This window comes from Bombus huntii, chromosome 17 (assembly GCF_024542735.1).
Source record: "Bombus huntii isolate Logan2020A chromosome 17, iyBomHunt1.1, whole genome shotgun sequence".
NCBI lineage: Eukaryota > Metazoa > Arthropoda > Insecta > Hymenoptera > Apidae > Bombus > Bombus huntii.
Genome location: NC_066254.1, coordinates 885391 through 899413, shown reverse-complemented (window position 1 = coordinate 899413; position 14023 = coordinate 885391). Strand labels below are relative to the sequence as shown.

The window sequence follows — 14023 nt, the reverse complement described above, 5'->3', positions numbered from 1 at the left end:
GAAAAAAATATTGCTCAGCAGTTTTCCTAGACATCCAACATCCATTCGACAAAGTATGGCATGAAGGGCTACTATACAAGCTTAAAAAGATCCTACCACTTCGCAATAGATCAATCAATAACTACCAACCACAACAAAGTAAACGGATAATGAAGCAACATTGAAAACACAAAATGAACCAAAAGCTATGAACAGAAACATAGATCCCGAAGGAAACCGAAGCTACGCGCAATTAATCCAAAACATTCGACAAACAACGCTCATAAACAATCAGAGTCAAAGCAACAAAACAGAAGACGCTACAGAAATCAAAGAACTACTAAAAGAATCCTTCAAAAACACCGTAATACTTACAAAAATGATAACTGAACAAAACGCAGTCCTCAGACAGCAAACGGAACAAATCACAGTCATGCTACAACTACTTACAAACATGCTGAGCAAAAAATAAGAAATAAAAGTGGACACGCTTAAAATAGCAGCCCGGAATTCTAACAGCCTACATCAAAGGGCCCTAGAAACTAAAACATTCCTGTACAACAAGAATATCGACATACTACTCGTATCTGAAACACACTTCACTAAAAAATACCGTACTACACCATATATGATACCAAGCAACCCTCAGGAAAAGCACGCGGAGGGACCGCAGTAGTAATAAAAAACGACATTAAACATCACTTACACAGCCAAGTTAGTAAGGTACATATACAAACAACCACCGTTACTGTACAAACTAGCAGCAACCATTTACAGTAGTCAGCAGTATATGTAGAAACAATAACCTCAATATATTATCCACGGGAAGACCGACATACTGGCCGTCAGACCTGAGCACCCAGCCTCGAGCTTATCTCTGATCATACACCCATAATAATTGCATACAGAAACAAACCAATACTTTATAACAATTCAGAGACACTATGCAATAAAACCACCAAATGGCAAGCATTTAAAGAAATAATTGAGAGCAAAATCAACTACAACATCCCATTGAAAACACCTGAACACATCGAACAAGCAGTAACAACATTTACAGAAACTATTCAGGAAGCAGCATGGGCAACCACCATACCTGAAACAACCAACAGACAAACAAAAACAGTTCCACTAGACATTCTCGAAGAAATTAGAGAAAAAAGAAAAGCGAAAGCAAAATGGCAAGAACACAGAACAAAAGAATCCAAAAAACAGCTAAACAAACTCGCAAAAGAATTAAAAACAAAATAAAACAGCACAACAACAACGAGTCTACAAAGTTCATAGAGTCACACTATCTGCACACGAGAACTACAACTGCTCCCTATGGAAAGCCACAAAAAAAATAAAGAAGACAATAAAAATGGTACCAGCAATCAGAAGAGCAAATAACACATGGGCAAGAAGCAACAAAGAGCAAGCTGAAGAATATTCCAACCACCTATGCAACACATTTACCCCACATAATATCAACAACAGCAACCACAATAGTCATAGAGACGAGGATGCGCTAACCACTAGTACACCAACTGACGATCACTACACCATACCCAAAGCAACAGTACAAGAAATCAGAAACATAATTCTGAAAACAAAAAAACAATAAAGCATCAGGAATGGACCTAATTAACGATTTACTGATTTCGGCGATTGACTGATTCTAAAATCACCGCAGAAGTGAAGTGTTCGATAGGAGGGGACAGTTGGAAGGGAGTGTGCAGGTATTCAGTAACGTCCGCGACAGCATTGGAGGAATGGGTTTTGAATATTTTAGACAAGTATTTAGCAAACAGGTTGGCTATTTCTATAGGGCTGCGCGCCCATCCACCTTGCGGACGGCGGATTGGAGGGATTATTTGCCGGGGGCACGTGAATTTCCTGGAGTTTCCATAGTGAGTAGTTGGAGTCAGCTGTGGGGGACAAATTGGCGAGATATTTATGAAAACAATCATTTTTATAATTTCTGGTGATTTTGGTTAGCTTTCTAGTTGCGTTGTTTAGTTTGCGTTTGTCATCCGGTGTTCTATGGGTCTGCCATACTCTCCTTAGTCTACGTTTTTCTGCTATTTTTTTAAACATGTAATGGGGATATTCACGCTTGCTGATCGAAGTCTTAGTAGGTGTGGAGGAGCGGATGGCGTTTATTATGCTCGTGTTTAAGTATTCCGTGGCTGCTTCGATATCTTCATTAGTTCTTAGTGAAGTTAAGGCTGAAGTTGAGTGAATAAAGACTTCTCTAAAGAGCTGCCAGTTGGTGAGTTGGTTATGGATAAAGCCATTAGGTGTATTCTTGATAATTGTTGAACTGACTGTTGCTATCAGGGGGGAATGATCAAAAGAGAGATCAGCCGAGGAGTTGATTTCGACGTATCTTGGCGAGATATTTTTGTTATGAAGAAGTCAAGAAGGTCAGGTATTTTGTTAGTGTCAGTGGGCCAGTATGTGGTAAGGTAGTTGAGACTGCTGGTTATTTTGCTGCTTAAGAGATTTTTGCCTCTTACTGTGACCAGTCTGCTGCCCCATTTGATATGTCTGGCGTTATAGTCTCCTCCAACTATGAATCTACTGCCCAGGATGTCAAGGAAGCTATCAAAGTCTTCTTTGGCGATGGAGTGTCTGGGAGGGCAGTATACTGCTGAAGTGGTGATTGTACCATGGCACAATCTATTCTATTGCTATGTATGTTGCTTGGAGCTAGTCTTTCTGGAATGATGCAAGTTCGCTTAATGCAAGTTAGTACTTAATGCTGGATTTGATTATGATTCCGGTGCCGCCGTGGGCCTTTCCGCCGGGATGTTGAGTATGGTAGAAGTTATAACCATTTATTTTCAGATAGTTTTTGTCGGTGAAGTGGGTTTCAGATACGAGCATTACTATTTGCTGCTGTTCAAGGAAGAGTTTTAGTTCAAATTTGTGTTGAGCTAGATCGTTGGCATTCCAAAGAGCTATGCGTTTTGGTTTTATTTTGCGTCGGGGCGTATTAATTTATCCATGAGGAGTGTTAATAGTGATAGGAAATTATTTATTTGTTCTGATTGTTTCTCTATTAGCTTTTTAAGCCTGGAGACGTTGTCTGTGTTTGGTGCATTGGGGACACTATTTTGAGAATGTCCCTGTGGCTATGCGGATCATTTTGGTTTCCTTGTACTGCTTGGGCATAGGAGATTGAAGTTGAAGCGAATTTAGGAGGACTGGGTATTTGGTATTTAGGAGGACTGGGTATTTGATTGGTTCTCTCTTTGGCTCTGAGTTTAGGATACTTATTTATATATAAGGTTTTTTTTATTCTGAGCAGCCTTTGTAGTTAGTAGGATGGTCACCTTGACAGTGGAAGCACTTCGCTGGGATTTCCGGTGATTTAGTGCACTGATCAGTGGGGCGTGTACCTGCACATTTAACGCTGCGGAAGGTATGGTTGCAGTATTTCTTCGTGTGATCGTACCTTTGGCACCTTTTACATTGCACTATTTCTTTTTTAACAAGCGGTGGTTCGAATTTTACTATTGAGTTCATTAGACGACTGATGTTGTAAATTTCCTTATTGTTAGGCTTTTGTTTTATGTCGATAAAAAATAAGGATAACGGGTCTTTCGAGACTCTGTGCCTTATGTTACTAACGTTGATAACTTCGTTACCGTGTTTTAAGATTTCGAATTTGAGTTCATCTATGTTTGCTGAGTGGTGGATGTTGCCTAGAACCACTCGGAGAGGTTTTTCGAGTTTGAGCTAGTATGTATGGAAATTGGCGTTCATGGTCTTTAATAGTTTGGTGAGCCTTCTATATGCATCAGGGTTTGTCGGCAGGATTTCTACTTTGTTATCATTTGTTTTTAGGTTGTAGTCCTCTTTGGAGATATATCCCTCTATGGAATTAATCACCGTTTGTATGTCGATGACATCATCAGCAAATATTGGTGGGGGAGGGGAATTTCTTTGGGTGTGTTGGTTTGTTGGTGGGTCTGCAATTTCCATGGCGTCGTTTGTGGATTCCAATATGGCGTATCGATTGTATGTGGTTACTTGGTTTGTTGACTGTTCGTTCTGAGTGGCGTTTGTGTTTATTTTTGATGCTTCTATTTTTCGCTTTTTGGAGTTTTTGGCGTCATTGGTACGAGGGGGATCTGTTGCACTTTTGCCACGGGGGAGGTAGCGCGGAGCAATTATGGAGTTGCTCCTGCCTGGTCGTGATTCCTGGACCATCATCGAGCTAGTTAATTCAAAATGAATAACTAGTCGTGAGACTATGAGGCTAGTATTCGGGTAGAGTTTAGGAGTGTAGGATCTTTTTCTCTAAAGGATAGGAAACACTTAGCTGTGTTCACTTTGAACGGATGGGCGACACGTGTTGTTTTACGAACTTCACAGAGCACTAGACAATCGTCTGCACGCTTCGGCACTCAACAGTGAACTGCCATATACGATTCTTACAAGAATTGTTGTTATTTAAGACTTAGGAAAACGTTTATACAGCAACCACACACACTGTGGGCATTTCTGGCGCGCGTTTCTGTTCAGTGACAGTACTTCGGCGGACTGGACTGCCGAAGCGAAAGGGTTAAAGAAGAAAGACAAAAAGGTCCGTAAGGTTTATGAAGTGGACATGTGTAACCGTAAAAATTGTAGACATTCTCGTAGTTTGTGATATTCTATGATTTTAAGTGATAATAACACGTTGTATAGTTTTCTAGTTGTATAGTTGTCTAGTTTTTCTCCGAATAATGAAAAAAAGTTGGATGTCATTGCTAATAAGAGACACGGAGGTACGAGAAGCATTCTTTTCGCATATGGAAAGAAATATAATAATTTTGAATTAATGATTTTATAATGATGAAAAATGTTTAGATTGACAAATGTAATCTTTGGAAATATCTGCAAAATAAGACGTATAAGGTAAGGAACCTTTCATTCGATGATTTGCAAAAGTATAGAAACCGTTAAAATATGCCTTTTCTAACTTTTTTGTTATTCGACATTCGTAATAATAAAAATAGTGCGTTAACGAATTCGTGCTAATGTATTTCGAAATTTCATGACACTGTTCGTCTAGAAGATATGTAAGTTATTACTTGATAGCACGATAAACTGACTGTGAGTAGTAATGTTAGATAATATATGAAGAAGAAGCTCGACAGAAGAAATCAGGATACAACGATGAATGCAAGATTCTTAATATTCAACACGTATATATCACGTGGTGGTCCCTTCAATACATATCATCCAATGTCGAAAAGATACGTCCTTTCTATGAAAAATATTTTGTTTGCTATTTTATAACGAACAACGAGCGAGGGCTAAGACACAGCTTGATAAACTTGATAATATAATCATAGTATATAAAGTATAATATGACAAGAAGCAGGTTTTTTGTGGTGACTGTGTGGCGGAGCAGACGTAGGGAGGACGGAGCCGTGAGCGTACTCGAAATCTCCGGAAAACTGGAGAATTCAGGCAAGGAAAGTAACCAGAGTGAAGGATTAACGCCCGTGAAAGTAAAGCGGGTGTAGGAACCCATGAAATCTGATGTGGCAAGGCGCTAAAGGCGAAGGTAAACCGAGTGCGAGGTTATGACGGTGGGGTAGCCATATTAGGACGCGTGACAACAGCGCCGCTACACGGGCTACCCGAGGAACTACACGGACGCAGCTATATTGACATGCGCGTCAAAGCGCCGCGCGGGCCATTCGAAAGTGACAGCGACTGGTGGAATAGCAAGTGCGGAGGAAGTGGCCATTTTTGCGCCCAATGGCGAAAAAAGACGCAACAGTGGCGAAAGATAAGGAGTTAGGGGAAATCGTCAGAGGAGGGGGCGAAGCGGAGCTGGCGGAAGGGCCCCCTGGCAACGATGGATATGGAACCTGCGCTGCTGCTGCGGATCATCGCGACGCTTTTCCCCCCGCAAGAAGACAGGGCGGCAGAACGGCCGCGGGAAACGACACGGACGTTGGAATGGACGGAGGGACGACTGGGAAGTCACAGAGGAAGAGATATGGGAGGCGACCAGAAGAATGGCCTCCCGCGACGTGGCGCCGGGCCCGGACGGAATCTGGGGTCGGATCTGGGCAGAAGTGATGGGAGTCATGGCCCCCAGACTTCGACGCCTCTACACAAGATGCCTGAAAGAGGGAGCTTACCCCCGGATATTGCGGACGGCGAGGCTGGTCTTGCCCGGTCTATGCATAAACATGGTAGGCGAAACCGTCCAAGTGGGATCGCAGATGAAATATCTAGGTCTCGTCATCGACAGCCAGTGGACGTTCGAGCCACACTTCGACTCCCTGATTCCGAAAGTGTCGGTGGCTGCTAATGCCATGTGAGGCCTGTTACCGAACATCGGCGGGGTGGGAGACGCGGTGCGCCGACTTTACGAGGGCATCGTTCGGTCCCGAGTGATGTACGGGTTCCCGGTATGGGCGGACGACCTGATGGCGAGTCGTCGCAGCATCCTGCTCCTGAGGAGGCTGCACAGGGTAACCGTCATCAGAATCATTAGGGCATACCGGACGGTATCCCGCGCGTCGGCGACCGCTCTATCCCCCCGCCCCCGTGGTGCTCCGGGCGCTGGCAAGCATTGTCAGTCTTTGATAACGGGTGCTTACCTCGGAGTATACTTATCGCCACACAGTACCCGGGCACCCCTAGGGCCATAGGGGTTGGTATATGCCCAACCATCGCGCAAGGCACCTTGTGCCTTGCTACCTTGATTAGCTAAGCCCGCAGGGTCCTTCGCTCGTTACCGGTGGAACGGGGCGTTTCTAAGCCCTACCGTCTCACCAGGACGGTTCGGGAGCAGGTGGGACGCTGATCACCCGCCGAAGGCCACTCGGGGCGAGCCATTACCCCTTAAATCGGCCCTCTTGCCAGCATCTTGGCCATCAACCACTGCCACCACGAGTCCAATCCCATAATTGGCCGAGCAGAGGGGCCGCTACTCCCTCCGGCCTTACACTCGGCCGCCCGTGGTATCATCCTAAGTCATTGGTGGGACTATCGTGTGAATGTACCGTCACGTCACTGCCGACCGGCGACCTGCGAACCGTACTCGACAGATCCAGATAGGACTCACGTAAGCGGGGGCCTCAAGGCACAAAGTGCCCGGGAACTTATCCCGACGGTCCTATCCTTGGCATCAGGATCGTGGGTGCGCTACTACCCAAGGCCACGTAGAGCGAGCATAGACGAGCCTCTCGCCTACACTGCCGGCGACCTTCCTTGCGGCGTACATAGAGGCCTCACGTAAGCGGGACGCTTGTCCCGACGGGAACATGGGTTGGGGTTAGGTTAGACTTACATACATAGACTTACATAAGCAAATCCTCTTGCGGGATCCAGGCGCTAGCACTCAAAAGGAGATACACCCACTGGAGAGTATCCGGGAGAAGATCCGACCGAGCAGGCGGCTTCAAACGACATAGGAACCGCTGAGGAGGACACGTGGGACCAGTGGCGATCCCAGCCGATCAACGAGGGATGCGAACACCGGGGCGCGGAGGCGGTCCTCCCAAACTGGGTGGCATAGAGAAGCCGCCACGGCTTCGCGCTCAGATACAGAATGACCCAGGTGCAGGACGGCATGTCCGGCGAGTTCCTGAAGAGAATCGGACGAGAGACGACAGACATCTGCCACTACTGCGGAGAGGGCAAGGACACGGCGCAGCACACCCTGGAGCTCTGTCCGGGGTGGGAGCTGCCCCGCTACACTCTGCGACACGCCATATGAGGAACATTGACCCCCCCCCCCCCCCCAGCGATTGTAAAGGCGATGTTGAGAGGGTCACAGAAATACGAGGCCGTCCGCCTCTTCTGTGAGCGAGTTATGCTCGCAAAGGAGTGAGCGGAAAAGGAGAGAATGAAAATCTCTCACCCTTGCAGGATAAGACGATGGAGAAGGATGGCAGTCAGACGACCTAGAGCCGCTCCACCGGCGTCCCAACGGACCACGCCTGGAAGGAGCGACATCGCTAGGGGCAATGACCCCCCCCCCCCTCCCCCCTAACTCCAATTCAATAGTCAGGAGGTACTAGGATTGGCTCGAACAAGAGGACGCGAGAAAGGGGTGCAACAGAAGTTAATTCATAAGAGGTTCCTGGAGCACCCCTGTCACACGCGTAAGATGGCTATCATGGAGTTTTAGTCGGTAGGAGTCCGACACTACTCTGCTGTTACGCGATTACTGCAGCAGCGGAGTGTCCATGAGGATTTCTCCGCGTATAAAAAAAAAGTATACAAAGTATAATATATAAAATAATTGCGAAAATGCATAATCTCTCCATTACATAATATTACTTATAAATACTTTAGTTTATTTGCCTATGTTTCAGTTTATTTTACTAAATGCAAGGAGTCATTGCTATTTCAAACGTAAAATGACTAAAATATCTCGCATGTTTAATTTAGTCGGCCCGGTGTGTTGTTTACACTTTCATGAACACGAAAGGTTTTCGAGATGAATATATTATTCGAATCAGCAACGCATAACATTACCCAGTTTCAGTGGTAGGGTGACGTTATTAAAAGTACAAGTATCTAGAATAGCGACACATCGAATATCGTTACAGTACAGTGAAAGACGTGTCTGGGAAACAGTAGCAGGTAACAGACGATTTCTTGTTATTCTGTATTCAATTGTGTCTGCCATTAGCTGTCATTCATCATTACCGATGTCATATAGATCAAAACTATCATCGAGTTATTAATTACTACAATAGTTTAAATGAAGTTTTTGAATTCTGAAATTTTTATTTTGTATTTTACATTTTACGCAGTAAAATGGTTCGTTATTGTGATTTTTCAATAATTTACAATCAGTCAGTAGAGGTAATCGGAACATTCGCCTCCGTGTCATAGTTGCATGAGACACTGGCTATTTTTTGGCAAATATTGAGTTTAGTATCGTTTTTCACAAGTTATTGTTAGAACTTACTTCGACTTTTCGGGTTTATGAAAGGAGGAAATACGCTCCGCGGTGACTATATTAATCATGTGAGATATTTTAGTCATTTTATAATTTAAATAGTAAATGTTTGTAGTAAATTAAATTGAAACAAACGCAAATGAACTGAAATATACATATGTAATATTGATTCTATATAAAAGAAACTATGAAATGGTAGTGGGGAGATTATGTATTACGCAATTATGTTATTAAGTTCAAGTAAAATATCCTACATTGTGATATCATATATTTACCCTATTTTATTTATCACTTTCTTTATAAATATAGTTGTTAATTATTTACATGCGACAGAATATCCCTTCGGATTACAACGTAAACATCCTTTCATAGACATTCAAGTATTAAAAAGGCTTTATTTTCAATGCTTTTATAAATTGTTATTAGTTATTACTTAATAATAATAATTTTCTTCACTCGTATACTATATATATGTGTGTACAATATTTAACGTATCAAATTTCTATAAAACAGCAACTTCTGAAACAAAAGGCTTGATATTGTAAAGTTCAAGCAGAAAACTAATTACAAAAACTAAATAACGTAGAACGTAATGCAATGTAATATACACAATCATAACAATATAAAAATATTGTACATTCCTGAAGTTAAAATAAGATGAAAATAGAGAATATAAAAACCGCGCTCTTTTTTACACGAACGATAGGTTCGCAACAGCTTACCTCGTGCAAGTCGTAAAGGAGAAGACCATGGCGTTCGGTGACGTAAACCATCTTGCGCAACATTTTCTAAAAAAAATCATCGATTATAGATTAAACCTGTTTACTCATTGAAATCTATAACAGCATATCGGAAATTTTCCTCTTTTTGTCTTCCTGAAGAAATAATGAATACAGAGCACATATAAAATATGTTTACACAGATTTCAAATACGCACGCATTCACGGGTTGTGACAGAAAAATCACACGTACTACATATTCTCATGGTGCTACTAAATGTGGGCGAATACTGTATCCCATGAACCACACACATTTTCCACACAAATTCTGATCACGGTATATTATAATACTCACAAACATACACATAAAATAAAAAATGCAGACGTGAAACAAAACTACATAAAGATTAAGTATTAATAAAGCATCAACTAAGATATCGTTTTATGGAGTAATATGCAATAATACAAATTAATGTACAGCCGCATGAAAAATTGTATTTGCAGCGTCGCATAGCTCTTTTAACTTTTCTCTTTATTTGATGAACGACATCCCCACATAGAAATATATTTGTACATTACACTGGATCGTTAACTTAACGCAATTACTTGATTCATGCATAAGGAAACCATAATTGTTGAATTACGTAGATTTCTTTAGAAGGTAATATATAACAAAATCTCAATTATAACTAATATGGTATATTATTTACAAAACGTTTCCACTTACTGTCTGTCGGGAATGCCAGTCTATGGTAAATATTGGAACTGAAAGTGTGAAGATCCTGAAACATGGATATAATCAATAAAGAAACGAATGAAAATGGGACCAATGAAGGATTGAATAAGACGAATTCGCTCGAGGAATTCTACTCTGGTAGTGGGATCCTTGTGACTGGAGCAACCGGATTCGTGGGAATAGGTCTACTGGAAAAACTGATGCGCGTGTGTCCACGCATCGCTGCCATTTTTATACTAATTCGCCCAAAAACTAACGAAACGATAGAACAACGATTTAAGAAGCTCACAGATGATCCCGTTCGTATATAATACTTGATTCCTTCAATGTTTAAGCCTGTCAGGAGCCAAATTGATTGACTGTCATTTCTGGAATTCTCGTTTTCAGATTTACGATAACATTAAAGCGAAACATCCCTCAGTTTTGAGCAAAGTTTACCCCGTGAAAGGTGACGTGAGTCTGCCAGATTTAGGTCTTTCGCGAGAAGATAGAAATCTGTTGTTAGAGAAAGTAAACATAGTGTTTCACTCCGCGGCCACTGTGAGATTCAACGAACCGTTACACGTGGCTGTTAATGTGAATACAAAAGGTACCGCCCGTGTCATCGAGCTTTGGAGCGAACTAAAGCATCCGATTAGCTTCGTCCACGTCAGCACAGCTTTTAGTAATGCGAATCTACATGAGATTGAGGAAAAAGTTTATACGTAAGAATAAGATATATGAAAACGTTGTTCCACGGTTTACGAATATTATATTTGTAATTATAGTTCGAAGAATATTTTCATTTGTTATTGACTTTGCAGCACGAGCTTGAAACCTTCAGACGTGATAGATATATGTGACAAATTCGACAAAACGTCGATCAACGTAATGGAAAAGAGGATTTTAAAAACTTATCCAAACACATATACATTCAGTAAGAATTTGGCAGAGCAGGTTGTAGCAAGCAAGTGCAAAGATCTGCCAGTTGCGATAGTGAGGCCAAGCATAGTTGGTGCCTCTTTGGAAGAACCATGTCCTGGTTGGATACACAATATTTCTGCATTAACAGGTATTTTTATAAATATTTCTCAATGACAATTGTTCAATACTCGTCACATTTCGGAAAAGTGTAGTTAATCTATTGTTAATCTAAAATGAGAGGATTTCCACCAGATCATACTTATTATAGTTCAAGTTTGTTGTTGTTCACAATTATGAGAATTCATTCCAATCTATTTAGTGCTACATATCTGATAATCGAAAATCACAAATAATTTCTAAACCAATTGAATGTTACCAGGTGTCATTCTGCTAGTAAGTAAAGGATGTGCAACAGCGATACGAGGTAGGAGAGATGCAAGATTGGATGTAGTGCCTGTCGATTTCGTAGTCGACACGATAATATGTACTGCATGGCATGTCACGCTACATCCCGATCATGAAGTTAAAGTTTACAACTGCACCAGCAATGCATACCCTTTTAAGTAATATTTCTTACGAATATATTTCAACTAATGTAATTTGATTGTTACAGTATTCCAAAAAATTCAGTTTATTTAAGGAATGTAGACAATGCGCAAACAAACGTAGAAAATAAAAGTCCATTTGTGATCACAATACGATAATTTAGGAAGATAGTGATGTAATGTAATACTTATTTAATTGCATAATATTTCCTGAGATACTCGGATAGTAATAAACTTTACTTTAAGCGTAATTCGATTAATTGTACAAATGTAATTATTTCAATTCGCAAGATGGGGTCAGATGAAAGATGCCGTGGTGAAATGTGGCATAGAAACGCCGATGAACGATACGCTATGGTACCCGGGTTGTTCAATAATAACTAATAGATATATTTACAACGTTCTGAGTGTAATTCCGTATATTTTGCCTGCGTTCATCATAGATATCTTTTTAAGACTCCGAGGTAGTAAACCAATGTGAGTATTCTATCGATCCTTGAATAACGAGGACAATCTTTCTGGGACAATCTTTGTGTTCATCTACAATAATAATTAAAAATAATATTTTAGAATGATGAAACTTCTAAAAAATGGCAACAAACTGTTCACATCGGTAGTGCATTTCACCTTGAACGAATGGACTTTTCAACAGGATAACTGTTCCGACTTGGCCAGGAAGGTGAAAATATTGAATGACAGCGATATGGTCAAACTAGATTTACGGGATATGAATTGGGAGAAGTACGTTGCAACTTACCTGATGGGAATTAGGAAATTTATTCTAAAACAAGAGTTTAAGTCAACAGCCCGACAACGATTATCAAAGTGAGTATAAAGGTATCTTCGTATAAAAAAATAGGAACTTTTATAAATACATATATTTTCGGTTATTTCAGGTTGTACTGGGTACATCAGATCACCAAAACATCCGGTATAATAATTTTGCTAAGGATAATACTATGTTTAGTGTACTGACTATTTTACTGTTTTCTCTTCGAACCAAGAACAATATGAATAGAATTTTATAAATGAGGGATTCATCATTCCTTTCATTTTGTCTTTCCACTCGTTTCATTTCTAAATGAATTCATTTATGACATTGCTTAATAAGGATGTATGTATTTATATACACACGGTTTCTGATTTATCATACATGACAATACCTTTACTCCTCGATGTTTCTAGTACAATAACATCTGCGAACGTTAATACATCACCTTTAAGTGTTTGTTTAAAGATGATTTCTACATAAAAATTCTGCGGCATGTCTTTACGTTATGCTAAACAACAAAATAATTTATATAGAGAAAAATTGTATTATTGTAATATCGTAGAATAGCTTTGATTGGAGATCGGCTGAAATTAGAAAACATCGTGTACGTCGTCTTTTTGTGGTTTGTTTACATCCAAGAGCGCCTAGTAACAGTGACGCGAGAAAAGATAAGCAGCGTCAAAACAGAAGTACGGTTTCATATTTCAAGGAGTGGCAATCGAGAGGCCAGAGTATGTGAGCCGAAAAGTGTGTGTGTGTGTGTGTGTGTGTGTGTGCGTGCGCGCGCGCGCGCGTGCGTGTGAGAGAAGACGAGAGCAAGAGCGAGCACGACCGAGCAGGAATGCATTGGCGAGGGTCAGAGTTGATCGAGACGTCGAAGCATAGAGTCGGTAGAATTGAGTTGCGAGTGTTGTCGAGTGTTAGAGTTGCTAGTGAGAGAGAGAGAGAGAGAGAGAGAGAGAGAGAGAGTTATCAAATAGTTGTCAAGTTATTTGATGTAAATACGAGCGTTGCATTTAGTTTTCCTGTTAATCAAACATCGTTTCTCTGTCTCACTAATATCTGTATTTTCAATCCATTATTAATAAATTATAATTAATCGGACAAAATTACACCTTTAATATATTCCGATATTACAATATTTACTACTAATAATTTCTATATTAAATCTGTTCACTGAAAATAAATATTATTCCGTATAATGATTAAAATTTCTTTCTTTTTCCACCAAACAAAAGTTAAGAGATAATTATACTATAACAACAATAATTCATCATTGAAAATTCCTTTGAGATTTAAAAAATGATGATAGAAAATAAATATCTTTTACAATAAGATAGTTCTAAATGCCCACTTTCGTTTCTGAATTGTTTGTTCACAAACCTTGTAGTTCTTTGAGCAGTCGGCGTTAAAATATATAACACCATCGACGAAATAGGAAACAGACGTGACAGTAAG

The 14023-nt window shown here is 40.7% G+C and overlaps 2 protein-coding genes across 3 annotated transcripts in view; one reads left to right on the top strand and one right to left on the bottom strand.

Annotated features, from left to right (window-relative positions):
* The window catches only part of LOC126874980 (putative fatty acyl-CoA reductase CG5065), a 672215-nt gene that overhangs the window by 12522 nt on the left and 645670 nt on the right, over positions 1 to 14023 (bottom strand). The window lies entirely within an intron of this gene.
* Positions 11853 to 13767, top strand: LOC126875003 (putative fatty acyl-CoA reductase CG5065). The gene is made up of 3 exons (XM_050637622.1): positions 11853 to 12270; positions 12364 to 12618; positions 12690 to 13767. The coding sequence occupies exons 1-3, from the start codon at positions 12095 to 12097 to the stop codon at positions 12766 to 12768; spliced, it is 510 nt and encodes a 169-aa protein (XP_050493579.1). The 5' UTR covers positions 11853 to 12094; the 3' UTR covers positions 12769 to 13767.